The sequence below is a fragment of the Cucumis melo genome, chromosome 9 (genome assembly GCF_025177605.1).
Source record: "Cucumis melo cultivar AY chromosome 9, USDA_Cmelo_AY_1.0, whole genome shotgun sequence".
In the NCBI taxonomy this organism is placed as follows: Eukaryota; Viridiplantae; Streptophyta; class Magnoliopsida; order Cucurbitales; family Cucurbitaceae; genus Cucumis; species Cucumis melo.
In genome coordinates this window covers 18,449,235-18,464,442 of record NC_066865.1, presented here as the reverse complement: position 1 = coordinate 18,464,442, position 15,208 = coordinate 18,449,235, and the positions used below count along the sequence as shown (strand labels likewise).

General features: G+C 34.7%; 1 protein-coding gene across 14 annotated transcripts; it reads right to left on the bottom strand.

The window, feature by feature from the left end:
• Positions 1 to 191: 191 nt before the first annotated feature.
• On the bottom strand, positions 192 to 3,711 carry LOC103503720 (uncharacterized). 14 transcript variants are annotated; one of them, XM_008468049.2, is made up of 6 exons: positions 3,418 to 3,698; positions 3,267 to 3,317; positions 3,134 to 3,194; positions 2,859 to 3,020; positions 733 to 897; positions 192 to 639 (listed from the first exon to the last, which is right to left on the bottom strand). In XM_008468049.2, exons 1-6 carry the CDS (start codon positions 3,480 to 3,482, stop codon positions 583 to 585), a joined length of 561 nt encoding a protein of 186 aa, XP_008466271.1. In that variant the 5' UTR covers positions 3,483 to 3,698; the 3' UTR covers positions 192 to 582. The 14 variants fall into 14 exon arrangements, with proteins under 14 accessions (XP_008466271.1, XP_050946297.1, XP_008466254.1 ...); XM_051090340.1 differs by having other exon boundaries at positions 192 to 664; positions 2,910 to 3,026; positions 3,418 to 3,697; XM_008468032.2 differs by having other exon boundaries at positions 2,859 to 3,026; positions 3,418 to 3,696.
• Between the last annotated feature and the right edge of the window lie 11,497 nt (positions 3,712 to 15,208).

The window sequence follows — 15,208 nt, the reverse complement described above, 5'->3', positions numbered from 1 at the left end:
AGAATCAAATAAATCAAAATGGGTGATGACAACTTTCAAGATTAATACGTAGTTTTTCATTCTATTGCACCTCTATTTTTCACTACTTACAGAGAATCTAATCTATTTTTCTATAGAAGAGAAGTATACGTTACAATTTTCTTGTAACAACAATAAAATTTCGAAAATAAGTTTATTTAGATAATGCTGGGTTGATTTTAAATGGATGGATTTAATAGGAATTAATAGGAATATAAATTCATGTCTAACACAAACAATGTAAGGCATACCAAACACAAGTAATCTTTCATCTCCATAACCTCCAATCGAATGTACAAGACACATGTTACTACGAATTTTCCGAACTCCAGCCACAAACAACCTTTTTCAAAAGATCAACATTCCCCAAATCTACGAGCTATCTTTCCAACTAAAGTGGTGGTCATTATCTAGAATGAATCAACTCGAACCCATTTCATGTGATTAGCAAGCTAGACATTTCAGACTGCTAGAGGGAAGAAGATAAGAACCTGCTTCAATTTCACATCATTTTTACTGTACAGTGAACACCGGACAACTTGGTTGTACTCATGAAACGTGTCTTTATTTTGTTCTTTGAAGAATTTCATCAATAAGTTGATTAACAGGGCTCCCATTCGACTGCAGTTCGTTTGGAAACATGCAGCTTTTTTAGAAAAAGGAAAAAGTTAGAACAAAACACAACACATAAAAGATCTAATATTTCTTACTCACCTTTATTCCAATTGCAATTGCTGTTTTAAGGTTAACGAGTTCACCTAACCTTAATGATCCTTCTTTATCTTTCACGAGTATCAATGGTACCTTCCTAGACATGGCCAAGCAAGGCACATGGTTTGTAAGCCATCGAGGGTTGCAATTGGCTGTTAACAGTATAGCCTACATAATAAAAGGTGAAATGTCGAATTAATTAAACGCTGCATACAGAAAAGACAGAAGACAAAGCACGATAAGTTGGGTTTAATTGCACTAGAGGTATACATCAAGCATAAAAAGGATACCTGTCCTGAGGAATTCACAATGACATTCACTGTTGAACTAGAATGATATAAAGAATACATATTGAAAATAGAGGTAAAAGTTTGCCATAAAATATCTAATCCGTGAACAAAACGAAACCACTTTCAAAACTTGTAGGCTGATTAAGCAGTCACGACAATCAAACCAAGAGAAAATGAAAAATAGCCTTTAAGACCCAGACGAGTCTTTGCAGATAAGGCAAGTTGTGCATATACGTTTTAGCTCGATCAATACTCCAAGTACTTTTATGTGCCTCATGATACATGTATTATGACCATACTTTGGTAAATTCTAATTGTCTACTTAGACGAGCTTTACTTTAATATCTCAAAGTGCATGATCTTACAAAACAGTTGTTCTTAGGATCTTTAGTGGAAATCAATGAAGTCCAGATGGATGGTTCTGCTAAAGGTGTAGGAGCAGTTCTATCTAAGATTGGTAAACCTATGGAATGTATTAGTGAGAAACTAAGCTTACCAGGGAGAAAAGAGTACTTACAAATAGAAGTTCAAAGCCTCATCCCAGTTCTGGCTACATAAGAAACACTACCTAATGGCCACTAAATTTGCTTTAACACTAGTACCCAGCATTGAGACAAGATACTTCACAAACAAACAACACTCTGTAGGATACAACTTTTCGATGAAAAGACAACTTTCATAGAGAAAGAAGGAAAGAATACAAGGGTATACAAGAAATGAAGAAAAAACAAGCCAACCAAAAGCAAGCCTACTACAAGAAAGGCTTCCAAATTAGCAAAATATTACCAAGGGAATAATTACAAAAGAACTTTGCCTAAAGAAAAGCATGGAATCTCACTGAGGACCAAATGTCTGAAGGATGCATGAACCAACAAACAACACTCTGTAGGATACATGAACAATGGGCCATTCTCATTCTTGTATAAGTTTTCTACTGTGGCCAAGTACAACTAATGGCCTTCTACCAATCAAATAGCATAATCCCCAAGAAGGCATGTAATTGTGTAACTACACTACGGATTTCGTTGATAAAATTTGACGACAAAGAAAATAATAAGAGACTTAGGAAGTTTTAGGAAATCAGCTTATCACAACCAAAGCTCATGGAAACACCAAATGTAGCTCGTGTTTTAAACTTGTTGTCTCTTCTCGTGTCTTAAATTACTGATTGACTTAAAAGTTTAAATTGATGGGTGACGATGAATTTTATTATATACCATGACACTCCATTCTCTCTCACTTGTGGGCTTGAAATATGAAGAAGGCTCAACAAGTGAAAACGAATGTGTTAGAACACTTGCTAACAAGAACAAGATCTTAATTTATTATAATGGACTATAAAAAAATACAAGATAAACCCAAGTATTAGGTACTTGGAACCTCTCTCTTGAGTACTATCACCTAAACCCTAAATCACTCCGCAGAATAATCTCCCTCTCTCACTTACCCTCCCTCCATTTATAACAAGATGTAACCACCCTAGTAACCACACTTACATAATAACTACTAGTAACCATACTTGCACAATAATTACTAGTAACTCCCTAAGTAACTAATTACCCTTAAACCCCTAACCCTAGACTAATCTAATTACCCTTACACAAGATAAACCCATGGTACTAATCTAGGTATCTAACATAATGTTAATTGGGAAGGAAACAACACAAGTTTTGAACACAAGACTTCTTGAACCAACCTGTTTAGATCAATCTTACATCACCAATTGACACAAAAGCTTAAGTCAGTAGGTGAAGGTAAATTTAATTAATATATCATAATAAAACAAACACACACATGAGATTGACACAAAACTAAAAAAGCCAGTAAAGTAACACTTACGAGTCTAAACCCAAGATAGCATTGCCCAACATAAATAACCGAGTAGACTACCTGAAGCTTGACTTTACACGCCTTATAATTAGGGTTCATTAAGCGAGCAGAATCCCCACATGGTGTCATCCGTTCAAGAGCTCTAGTAACCTCATTAACTCCAATTGCAAACTGTTTCTAAAACAAATCCCATCACTCAACATAAGTAGCTTATAACTAATAACAAAAGTACATTATCGACATGACATGGAAAAGAGAAACTAAAGACGTTGAAAATACGAAACCTTAAGCCAAAATTTTTCCGGCAAGGATTCCGCATTCAAACCTCTAGCTGTCTTTATCTCTCTGTAACAACAGGAGATGGGTAAGTGGTGGGTTTGTTGAAGTGCATTATTAGACAAATTAAATACCGTTTACCTCTGAATCGACAGTAGCAACTCATCGAGACGTTCACCTTCGTAGGAACTGCTTTAATCAAATTCGGAAAAACGTATTCCAATACAAATTAGGGAAAAACATAAAGGTAAGAAAATGGAATAGAAAAGAAAGGAAAGGAAATCCTGCTTACTCTTCGTAAGGTTTGGATTGAAGGGTTGCAACAGGATGAGCAGAAGATTTAGGGTTCTTTCCCATTAGTGAAAACTTGGGTGGAAAGTGTAGTTTCAAAGTCTGGAAAGAAATAACGGCGGCGTTCTCCGATTGGAAGTAACCATAGTGAAACCGGGACGATGACGAAGTAGCACTGCCAACCCGAGGCTTTGTTTGAAATTTTGGTGAAGTATTATTGCAACTGTAGAATTCAAAATATGTAGAGAATCTACAAACAAAGGATTAAACGAAAGCACTGTTGTATTTTATTTGGTGTTTCTAAAAAAAGAAAAAAAAGTTTAAATTTAGTAATATGTAAGTTTGTCCCATGTTTTAAAAAATAAGTGCAACATAAATTTTACACTTCATATATTCGATATACACGAAATATATGTAACATACATATTTATATACCTAAATAATAAAAATATAAAATATTAAAGGTTTGTAAGTCGAGAGTAATGAAATAAATATGACCAATGATATTTTGGTAAATAAAATGACATGACATTTTGTAAATAAGACGATCTTGATCAACTATAGGGAAAAAAATGAAACTTTTGAAGTGGTTTTTTTTAGTGTGAGTTATTATAGTTCTATGTTATAATAATTTGTATTTGAGGAGTAGATATTTTCATTTATGTTATAATAATAGTATGTGTTTTTATAATTTTACAATAAATGTATACTTTTCTTTTTTCGATCCTTTTACAAAAATTCAAATGTTTTATTATAAATATAAATATTTGATATATCAAGTTTACCAAGTGTATATCAAGTATAATAAATGTGTATCAAGTTTGTATCACATGTATCAATATCTAGTGTATATCAAATATATAAGTGTCTATTAGAAGGATATCAAGTGAATCAAGTATGTACCAGTGGTGTTTTAAGTATATATTGGGGATTTTAGAATGTCAGGTGAATCAAATGTATATTCAGGTGTATCACGAGAGTTGAACTTGTTTTCTTTTGCCATTTTTGCAAAAGTAAATAAGTATGTACTATGAACTTAATTTTTTAAACTTATTTTGTTAGACATGCAATAAACACTTCTAAGAATGTTTATATTTTAAAAAAAGTTATTTTCAAATATAGTAAAATAAATTAAAATATTTACAAAATTTAACAAAATATCACTGTCTATTTACAATAGGTCACGATAAACCAAGATAGACACTATTTATGTTTATCTGTATCATGATAAATACAAATAATAGTCTATCTAATAAATTGGGATATTTTGCTATATTTGAGAGTAATTTAAAAAATGATATCTTTTTTCAAATTAATGATAAAAATAGGATAGTTATGAAATAAAAAACAGAAATGAGATTAGAGTTTAAATTATTTTAAAAAAATAGGACAAATTTTGTGTTAAATTGTTCCCAATTTAGGACTTTGTGTATGTTGGATGGTTTGGTAGTCAATGTTGCCACACTAGACAGACAACTAGGCGAAGTCATGTACCTGGAGTCGTGTACTGGGTACATGACTTCGTCAACTGCCATCCTATTTTTGACATTACTTTTCCACCAATCCTATTTTTGACAATATTTATTTAAATAACATTATTTTAAAAAAAAAATCATGTATTTGTAAATGTTTTTGAAAATTTTGTCATTTAAAATAATTTTTCAGAAAATAAAACCTTGTATAATAATTATTAGTTTGTATATTATATGATATGGAAAATAATTTTAAATTTTGACCTTTATGGTACGTTAGTTGGATCTCAAGTCTTATAATTTATAATTAGAATTTAGTTCACGTGGTTGGTAAAAAGCTTCATAAACTGTCTCTATGGTCAATATGATTTAAGAGTGTGTTTTTTTTATAATTTTTTTATAAATAGTGTAATAAATAGTGTAAGAAAATAATTGTAAATGACAAAATTACTAAAAATATTTACAAAATATAACAAAATTTCAAATTGCATCAATGATAGATAATGATAGTTATTGATAATATTTGATACACTTCTATCAATATCTATCAATAATATTGACACTAATGGTGTATAAGTGTCTATCATGGATAGAATATGAATTTTTCTTATATTTTGGTTCATTTTGGTCCCTATAATGTATATATACGATATATATTTAGTCAACGAAAAAAATCTCCCCAGTTCCTCTCAATTCTCTACAAGTTAAATGGAGATCGATCTCTAAATTCAAGTAGTAGGTAGATATCACATTTGAATATTAGTCTATCATCAAGTGATATAGACCGATAAACTATGATAAATTGGAATTACATAGAATTTAAGACTCTTTTTGGTAACCATTTTGTTTTTTTGCTTTTGGGTTTTGAAAATTAAGTCTATTTCCTCCCTATTCCATATAATAACTTGCACCATTCTTAAGTACAATGGTTAAATTCTTTGTCAAATTCAAAGAAAAAAAAACACAAGATTTTAAAAGCTACTTTTTTAGTTTTCAAAATTTGGCTAGATTTTTAAACTATTGATAAAAAGTAGTGTTAAGCAAGAAATTTCGGTTAATTAAATTCTACCACGTCATTACAGTAAACATTGTGATAATTATAATTCGATTGGGTTTGGGTAATTAAGATTTCTCATACCCAATCCATTTAGGCCCTAAGTATAAAAATTGGGCCAAATAAATAATGGGCCTAAGCTCGTCAAACAAGTGGGCCCGAGCCCACCAAGCAAATGGGCCCAAGCCCAAGCCATCAGGAAATAGGCCCAAGCCGAACAGGCAGATGGGTCAAAGTCCAAGCCCAACAACCAAATGGGCCCAAACCCACCTAAAACCCATGAAACTTCTCTATAAATAGAGATCTGTGCCATTCATTTTGGGATCTTTGGATTTAAGGAAGAACTGTATCGACTTGCAACTACAGTTTCCTGAAGATTGAAGACTACAAAGTTCTAAGTTTAAATTGTATTCGAGAGAAAGCATCAAAGGAGTAAATATTAGAGATTGTATCCACAATACATAAATCAATACAAAGTTCAATTCCACGAATAGCATTTCTCTTGAAACCTCGTGTGAATAGTTTAGCAGCCTGGTGAGACCGTCTCTACCTTTCATCTCTTTCTCTTTTTGAAGAACATCCAAAGAAATGACATCTCAAGGCAACACTTCCAAAGCTCTTAGCGACATCGGCAAATGGCCAAATACTCGCAACTGCTTAAGAGAGATTCAATCATCTGAAGATACGCCACCTTTTGAAGTCGTAAAAAATATTTGGGAACAAATCTCCAAGTCACCAAAAGGTGGAATTGTAGTCAAAGAAAATCTTGCGATTGACGAACATAACTCGTCATTTGAGCGCTTAAACAAGGAGATGCCTCATTAAAATATAATGTCAGTTATGGTGACTGACGTGGATACAAGTGAAGACAGAATGACAAAGCTCGAAAAAAAGGTTAATATGCTTATGAAGGCGGTTGAAGAAAGAGATTTCGAGATTGCATCGCTGAAGAATCACATCGAGAATTGTGACACTGTTGAATCAAGTCACACACACACTATCAAGAATGTTGACAAAGGGAAGGAAATTATGCAAGAAAGTCAACCACAAAAATCGACCTCAATCGCATCATTGTCTGTTTAGTAGCTGCAAGAGATGATTGCAAACTCCATCAAAACTCAATACGGTGGACCTGCTCAAACCTTCTCTTTATATTCTAAGCCATATACGAAAAGGATTGACAATATGAGGATGCCACATGGATACGAACCACCCATGTTTCAATATTTTGATGGAAAGGGCAACCTAAAACAACATATTGCTCATTTCATCGAAACATGTGAAACTGCTGGTACATAAGGAGATTTGTTAGTCAAGCAGTTCGTCAGAACTCTCAAAGGAAACTCTTTCAATTGGTACACCAACTTGGAGCCTGAATCCATTGCTAGTTGGGAGCAGCTTGAGAGAGACTTTCTTAATTGTTTCTATAGCACTCGACGTATTGTTAGCATGATAGAGTCAACTGCCACTAAACATCGAAAGGGTGAGCTAGTCATTGACTATATTAATCGCTGGAGAGCATTAAGCCTTGACTGCAAAGATTGATTAACTGAACTATCAACAGTTGAAATGTGCACCCAAGGAATGCATTGGAGACTCCTGTACATCTTGCAGGGATTAAAACCCCGCACATTTGAAGAGTTAGCAACCAAAGATCATGATATGAATCTAAGTATTACTAATAAAGGAAACAATGATCTACTAGTCTCGAAAATTAGAAAAGAAAAGAAAGAAGTGAACAGCACCCATAAGGTATCGAACGGTGCTACCAAGGAAGCTATAGTCGTCAGCGTCTCCAAGGAAAAGAAAGTGGAAAAATGCCAAGATGAAGGCAAAAAAAGATGCTCGACATTGAAAGAGAAACAAAAAAAAGTTTATCCTTTTCCAAACTCTAACTTACTTGACATGTTAGACCAACTACTGGAAAAGCAACTCATTTAACTTCTTGAATGTAAATGACTTGTAGAAATGGAAAGAGTAAATGATCCAAATTACTGCAAATATCATCAGATCGTCAGCCATCCCGTTGAAAAATGTTTTGTATTGAACAAGTTGATTCTAAAGTTATCTCTGGACAAAAAGATTGAGCTAGATATCTTGATGATGTGGCTCAAATAAATCATGACGCAGTAATCATACAGCTAGATAGTCGATTACCTGCTATAGGGAGTCTAAAATTTGGATCGTTGGAGCCTGTTGTTATATATTTTACACCGTAGTCCTTACAAAATAATGACTTCCATACTTTTTTCTCCAAGGAAGAAGAAAAACAAATAGATGATGTTAATGAGGGATAGACTTTGGTAACGCATCAAAAGAAGCGCAAACAAAATTTTTCCAAAAAAGAATCCTGCTTGTACCGGGAGCACAAGAGGAAGGGTAAATCTCAAAAAAGAAAGAAAAGAAAGAATGCGAGAAAGCTTCTACCGCTTATTGAAGAAAGTGAGGAGCTTCCTTGACTACGACAACCAATAACTCTAAAGGACTTCTTTCTTAAAAACTTTCCAATGGAAATCATCTCGTGACATACTATCAGTACGACTGAGGACGACGCTTCCACCTTAAATTCGATTGAGGTGACACCTAAGCCAAAGGATTTGCTTTCTTTAGGCATAAATGACCTGTTGACATTATCGTGCGAAGTCAATGATACAATTATCGAGATATTAAAAAATGATGATGTCTTGACTATTGCTACATCACCAACGGAGGCATGTGATTCCTTTTGTATATCAATATCATTCAGTGATGAAGATTTGCTACTTGGGTCAAAGCTTCATAACAAACCTTTATATGTGTCAGGTTACGTTCGGGAGCAAAAACTCAATCAAATTCTCATTGATAATGGTTATGTCGTCAACATTCTGCCAAAGTTAACAATGAATCAATTAGGTATCTCAGTGGAAGAGTTATCAAATAGTAAACTGGTGATTCAAGGCTTTAATCAAGGAGCACGATGGGCAATAGGCACTGTTCGTTTGGAGATCGCCATAGGAGATTTGCAGGCAAGCACAATATTTCATGTGATCGATTCGAGGACTACTTATAAAATGTTATTAGGGCGTCCATGGATACATGAAAATGGAATAATAACCTCCACGCTCCATCAATGTTTTAAATTTTATAAACAGGGAATTAGGAAGGTTGATGCTGACACTAAGCCATTTTCAAAGGCTGAGTCTTACTTTGCTGATGCAAAATTTTACACAAAAAGTGATGACGTGAGTGAAGTTATATTAACTGAAGTTCCAGTGGCTAAAGACACTTATAAGCATGAGCAAGAAACAATCACAACAAAGAAATCAAATAAAGGGGATGCACCCAATGGTCAACAAAATGATGAACCAATGATCTAAACTAAGACGGGGTTGCTAGAGAGTGAAAAGATAGCAATCCCACAAAAGGAAATCTCAAATCTCCCTGTTTTACACTATATTCCTCTATCCCAACGTAAGAAGGGAGAATCACCATTTGTAGAATGTTCGAAAAGCCTGACGGTCGAAAGCATCAAGATATTAAAGGAAAATTTCACCACGCCACTTATCAAGATAGAAAAAGGATAAGCAAAAAGACTTGAGAAAAAGGACTTAGAGGCAGTGGAGGGAATTGACCCAAAGGCATATAAGTTGATGGCAAAGGCGGACTATGACTTTACAACTCGTACTGAGATTAAAAGTGTGAAAATATTGGATGAAAGGCCTAAGCTTTCTCCTATATAAAAGAAGCTTCAGAAACAAGGATATTCTATATCTAATTTCAGAGTTGGAGTTGGATATCGATCTTCCGAATCCGTTCGAGTAGCTGGTAAAGGAAAAGTAAAAGTTGATAATACCTGCCACATTACTGTTGAAGAAAGCAAAGATTTTGAGGAAGACGAAAAAGACAGAAGTCAAAGAAGTTCCATTTTTTATCGCATTACTTTTTCTGCTACACGCCCTTCAGTCTTCCAGAGGGTGAGTACATCAACAGCGGATGACAAAAATCAAGGTCCAACTTTCGGCTCCACTTGACTTTCTGTCTTTCAAAGGCTAAACACAACTGTAAAGAAAGTACAATCTACAAGCCCAACTTCGGTCACAAGAAAATCTGCTTTTAAAAGGTTAAGCGTGTCGGTAACAAGAAGCCAAAAGAAACCTTCCATATCCATCCCAAGAAAACTTGGCTTAGTATAGGGGACGAGAAAATTTGCAGTACAGCTCCGTCAAGAATGAAAAGAAAGATGTTCGTCTCAATAAATACAGAGGGTTCATTGAAAGTAAAGCGACATGACATTGTTTTTACTCGACCTAAAGATATTAAAGCAAAAGATGAAGTAGATTTGGTAGATTGCTGCCATGTTACAATAGAAGAGACATCTGACCATGATACATTTAAAGAAGAGGCCGAAGCTGCTCCATTATCACTTGAGGACTGGGGTTAATCAACGATTGATAAATTAAAAGAATTCAATTTTGGTACGATAAAAGAGCCTCGTCTAACCTTCATAAGCGTCCAACTTTTTGAGGATGATGAAAATGAGTATGTGAACTTACTCAAAGCATATAAAGATGTATTTTCATGGACATATAAGGAAATGCCTGAACTCGATCCAAAAGTAGCTGCACATCGCTTAGCAATTAAACCAGAGCATCGACCAGTCAAGCAAGCCCAACGACGATTTCGACCCAAACTCATTTCTCAAATCGAGGAAGAGATAAATAAGATCATTGAGGCTGAATTTATTCGTGAAGTCGAGTACCCAACGTGGATAGCTAATATTGTTCAAGTAAGGAAGAAGAATGACTAATTACGTGTTTGTGTCGATTTTCGGGACTTAAATAACGCATGCCTAAAAGATGATTTTTCTTTGCCTATCATGAAAATCATGATAGATGCAACCGCATGATATGAAGCTTTATCTTTCATGGATGAGTCGTCAGGATATAATCAGATTCAAATGGTTGTAGATGATGAGAAAACAACATTCCAAACTCTAAAAGGTATATACTGTTATAAGGTAATGCCTTTCGGATTGAAAAATGCAGGTGCCACATACCAACGCACTATGCAAAGGATCTTTTATGATATGCTACATAAACACGTTGAATGTTATGTTGATGATCTTGTAGTGAAGTCCAAGAAGATATGTGATCACCTTGAATACCTGAGCTTGTACTTGATCGCTTCAGGAAATATCAACTAAGAATAAATCCTATCAAGTGTGCATTTGGCGTAACTTCAGGAAAGTTTTTGGGATTTATAATGAGACACCATGGAATTGAAGTTGATCACTCTAAAATTGATGCTATCTAAAAGATGCCAAGGTCGAAGAACCTGCACGAGTTGAGACGATTGCAAGGTCGTTTGGCTTACATCAAAAGGTTTCTAAATCGTTTAGATATATCAAAAGGTTCACCATTCCAGAGATTGATGAGGAAGGATGCAGTCATGCCAAAATGCATTTGATAACATAAAGAAGTATCTGCTCAACCCTTCGATCTTGAGTGCGCTAGCAGCTGAAAAACCATTGATATTGTATATCACAGTTCAAGAGACTCCGCTTGGGGCATTACTTGCACAAGAAAGTGATAATGGTAAGAAATGTGCACTCTACTATCTAAGTAGAACTCTGACGGGAGCTGAGTTCAATTATTCTCCAATTGAGAAAATGTGTCTTGTTCTCTTCTTTGCAATAGATAAACTGAGAAATTATATGCAAGCCTTCACCATACATTTGTTGGCAAAAGCTGACCTTGTCAAATACATCTTATCAAGGCTAGTCATCTCGGGATGCCTCGGTAAATGGGTCATTATACTCCAACAATATGATATTATATATATCCCCCAAAAAGCAGTAAAGGATCAAACATTAGCAGATTTCCTGGCTGATCATCCAGTTCCATCAAATTGGAAATTATGGGATAACTTACGGATGGACATTAAGAGACATGCTGCAGCGGATGATTTAGAATCATGCTTTACTCTATATGCATCTAAACGATTTAGAAATTAAATGCATATGCTATGCGATGGATCTAAGCGAAGAGCATGAGAGGTAAAAGGTGAACTTATCTTTTATAGTTTTGAACTTCTTCTTCGATCCAAAACTTCTTTTTTGCCTGAATTCACGAGCAAGGACAACCACTGAGTTGACCTACTATGCTCAGGACCAAGAACGGAGTTGTGGGGCTCAATTTGTGAAGTAAAACTTTAAAAGAAGGAAGGAGGTAGTGTATCGTTTAGGTAGTTTTTTAGAAAAACATCATCCTCTCTCATTCTGTAATGAGAAATGTTTTATATGAAATTTACATGCAAATTGCATGCAATTTATTTCATACATTTTCAACACCTAATTAATCCATTAATTCTTAATGGAATTAGTGGCTTCAAATTCACAATAATTTGTCACATTTCCCATTAATTATTAATTAATAAAGTAATTAGTCAAAAGGACATTTTGGTTATTTGACCAATTAAGTTAAAGTCAAACTTTGACTTTTCATAGTCAAAAGTCAACTTTTTGACTTTTTACTATTTTTCCCGTTTTGACTAATTCTAACCTCCCGAGTATGAATCCGCGTTCATTTTCTTAAAATTCAAATCATATTTGAATATAAATCCGATCAAAGTTTTGTTTCTTAACGTTAAAAGTCAATAAGTTGACTTTTACAACTTTGACCGTATCAAAACTTTTCAAGCTTTTAAATATGAATCTATATTCATATTTATTTAAATCAAATTTAAACATAAAGCTTAAAGTTTATTACTACCGACTTATATTTTATATATTTGTTGGTTTCTATTTCTTTTCTTAATTTGAAAAATTCAAGTTACTTCAACATTTTGTTCTTAGTTGAATCCATATGAGCTAGTAAGGAAACCTAATGGACCTATAGATCATGGGCTCCAACGATTCGAGATTAACTGGCTAAACTCTTTTAGACCAAGCTTAATTAACATTTGTTGATTAAAGAGTCATTCTACTAAAGACTCTTAGTTGCACTCCCATCACTATAGATATATTTCTGTCCACTTGATATAACCATGATGAGTAAATTGATCGTTCATAGGTTGTTCGTAATCTTGGCTGGGTCAAAATACTGTTTTACCCTCGAGATTACATCTTGTTCCTTAAGACCACTGATCCACTATTGAATAATTGGTTTAAGGTCCAACCTATAAACCTGAATCCTTCTCGGGCTAATGAGAAGGTGGGGCCCCTTGTTCAAGACTTGGATTCAGTCCTTAAGAGAACAACCTATCTACTATCTCAGAAATGGGTAGGAGTAAATTCCGTCTTGCACCCTATGTCCCTAGCTATTCACTCGGTCTTATCCCTCAAATGGGAGACTTATTGGGCCAGCGATGATGAGCTGCCCTCACCTATGCAGATCTAAGGATACTACCGAATGAACAGAAGTTCATAGTTATTTCAGGATTAAGATCGAGTTACCTACGTCATCATAATTGAAATAGTCAGTTTATAGTTTACGATGTTATAACAAAAAGTGACTATTTCGTTGTTCCAGTCTTATGCAAACCATTTACGTAGGATGCCCCCACTCCCATGTAGAGACATGAACAATTCAGGATTACATCGTTTGTACTAACTACGGAGCGCGCCGCATCCATAGTGTGTTTATCCAGAATAAGGCGCCTAACCTTATTCGTACACTATAGACTATTTGGGCTATTAACTTGAACTTAATCCAAGTTTATGTCTCTACATAATGTTCAAGTGTATTTGACAAACTCAATAAAATAGTCTCGGGATCTTTACTTATTGGTTTTAAGATTATAACATTCAATAATAAAATTTATTGAATCAAATAACAAAGTACGAGTTTTAGGTCACAAATTCCAACACTTACTTGATGAGGAAGTACTGTTTGTTGAAAGCATGGAGCCTTGGATCATGTTCTTTGATGGTGTGGCACAAAGAAGTGGAGCTGGTGTCGATATTGTCTTCATCTCTTCTGAGAAACATATGTTGCCATATAGCTTCACACTCGGTGAATTGTGTTCAAATAATGTTGCTAAGTACTAAGCCTTTATCATTGACTTGCAAATAACTTCAGAATTTGGGATAAAGTACATAGAAATATTTAACGATTCGAAGTTAATCATAAATCAACTCTCCTGTTAGTACGAGGTAAGATATCAAGACTTGAAGCCCTACTTCATTTATGCTAGAAGATTGATTTACAGATTCGATGGCATAATATTGGAGCATATACCAAGATCTGAAAATAAGAAAGCTCTAGTGCTTGCAAACTTGGCCACTGCTTTAACAGTCTTAGAAGATGTACCAATAAACATTTTCCTTTGCCAAAAGTGGATCGTGCCATTGGTTGGAAGTCAATACAAAGAAGCCGATGTGATATCTGTCTATGCAATTGATGAAGAAGACTGGTATCGGCCCATTATAGACTATTTGGAGGATGGCAAACTTTCCACTGATCTTCAACATCGAGTTAAGATACTAAGAAGAGCTACGCGATTTATTTATGACAATAACACACTTTATCGACGCTCATATGAAGGTCTTCTTCTGCGATGCCTAGGAAAAAAGAAATCGACAAAGGCCTTAGAAGAAGCACATTCTGGTATCTGTGGTGCTCACCAATCTAGTCTAAAGCTCCAACATTAGTTGAAAAGAATGGGTTACTATTGGTCTACAATGATCCACAACTCGATGCATTTTGCGAAGTATTGTGAAGCTTATCAATTCCATGTAAATTTTATACATCAACCACAAGAGCCACTTCATCCAACAATAGCTTGATGGCTTTTTGAAGCTTGGGGACTCAACCTAGTTGGACCTATCACGCCTAAGTCATCGACTGGTCATTCTTACATCCTTGCAGGAACTGATTATTTTTCTAAATGGGCCGAAGCCGTACCATTGAGAGAAGCAAAGAAGGAAAACATTGTAAATTTTGTTTGGACACACGTCATTTATAGATATGGTATTCCTCATCATATCGTGACTGATAATGGAAGACAATTTGCTAACACCTTGATGGACAAGCTATGTGAGAAGTTTAACTTCAAACAGTATAAGTCTTCTATGTACAACGTCGCAACAAATGGATTGTCAGAAGCATTCAACAAAACTTTGTGCAATCTTCTAAAACAGATGGTCTCCAAGACAAAAAGAGATTGGCAAGAAAAGATTGGGGAAGCATTGTGGGCCTACAGAACTACCCATCGTACTCCTATAGGTGTTACACCTTATTCTTTGGTTTACGACATTAAAGCAGTACTCCCACTAGAAAGAGAAATTC

Coding starts and splice junctions, on each gene's coding strand:
- LOC103503720 (XM_008468032.2), bottom strand. CDS start 3,482: ATGGGAAAGAACCCTAAATCTTCTGCTCATCCTGTTGCAACCCTTCAA. Junction 3,027..3,133: donor CGGAAAAATTTTGGCTTAAG/GTTTCGTATTTT, acceptor GATTTGTTTTAG/AAACAGTTTGCAATTGGAGT. Junction 898..2,858: donor GCTATCTTGGGTTTAGACTC/GTAAGTGTTACT, acceptor TTTATTATGTAG/GCTATACTGTTAACAGCCAA.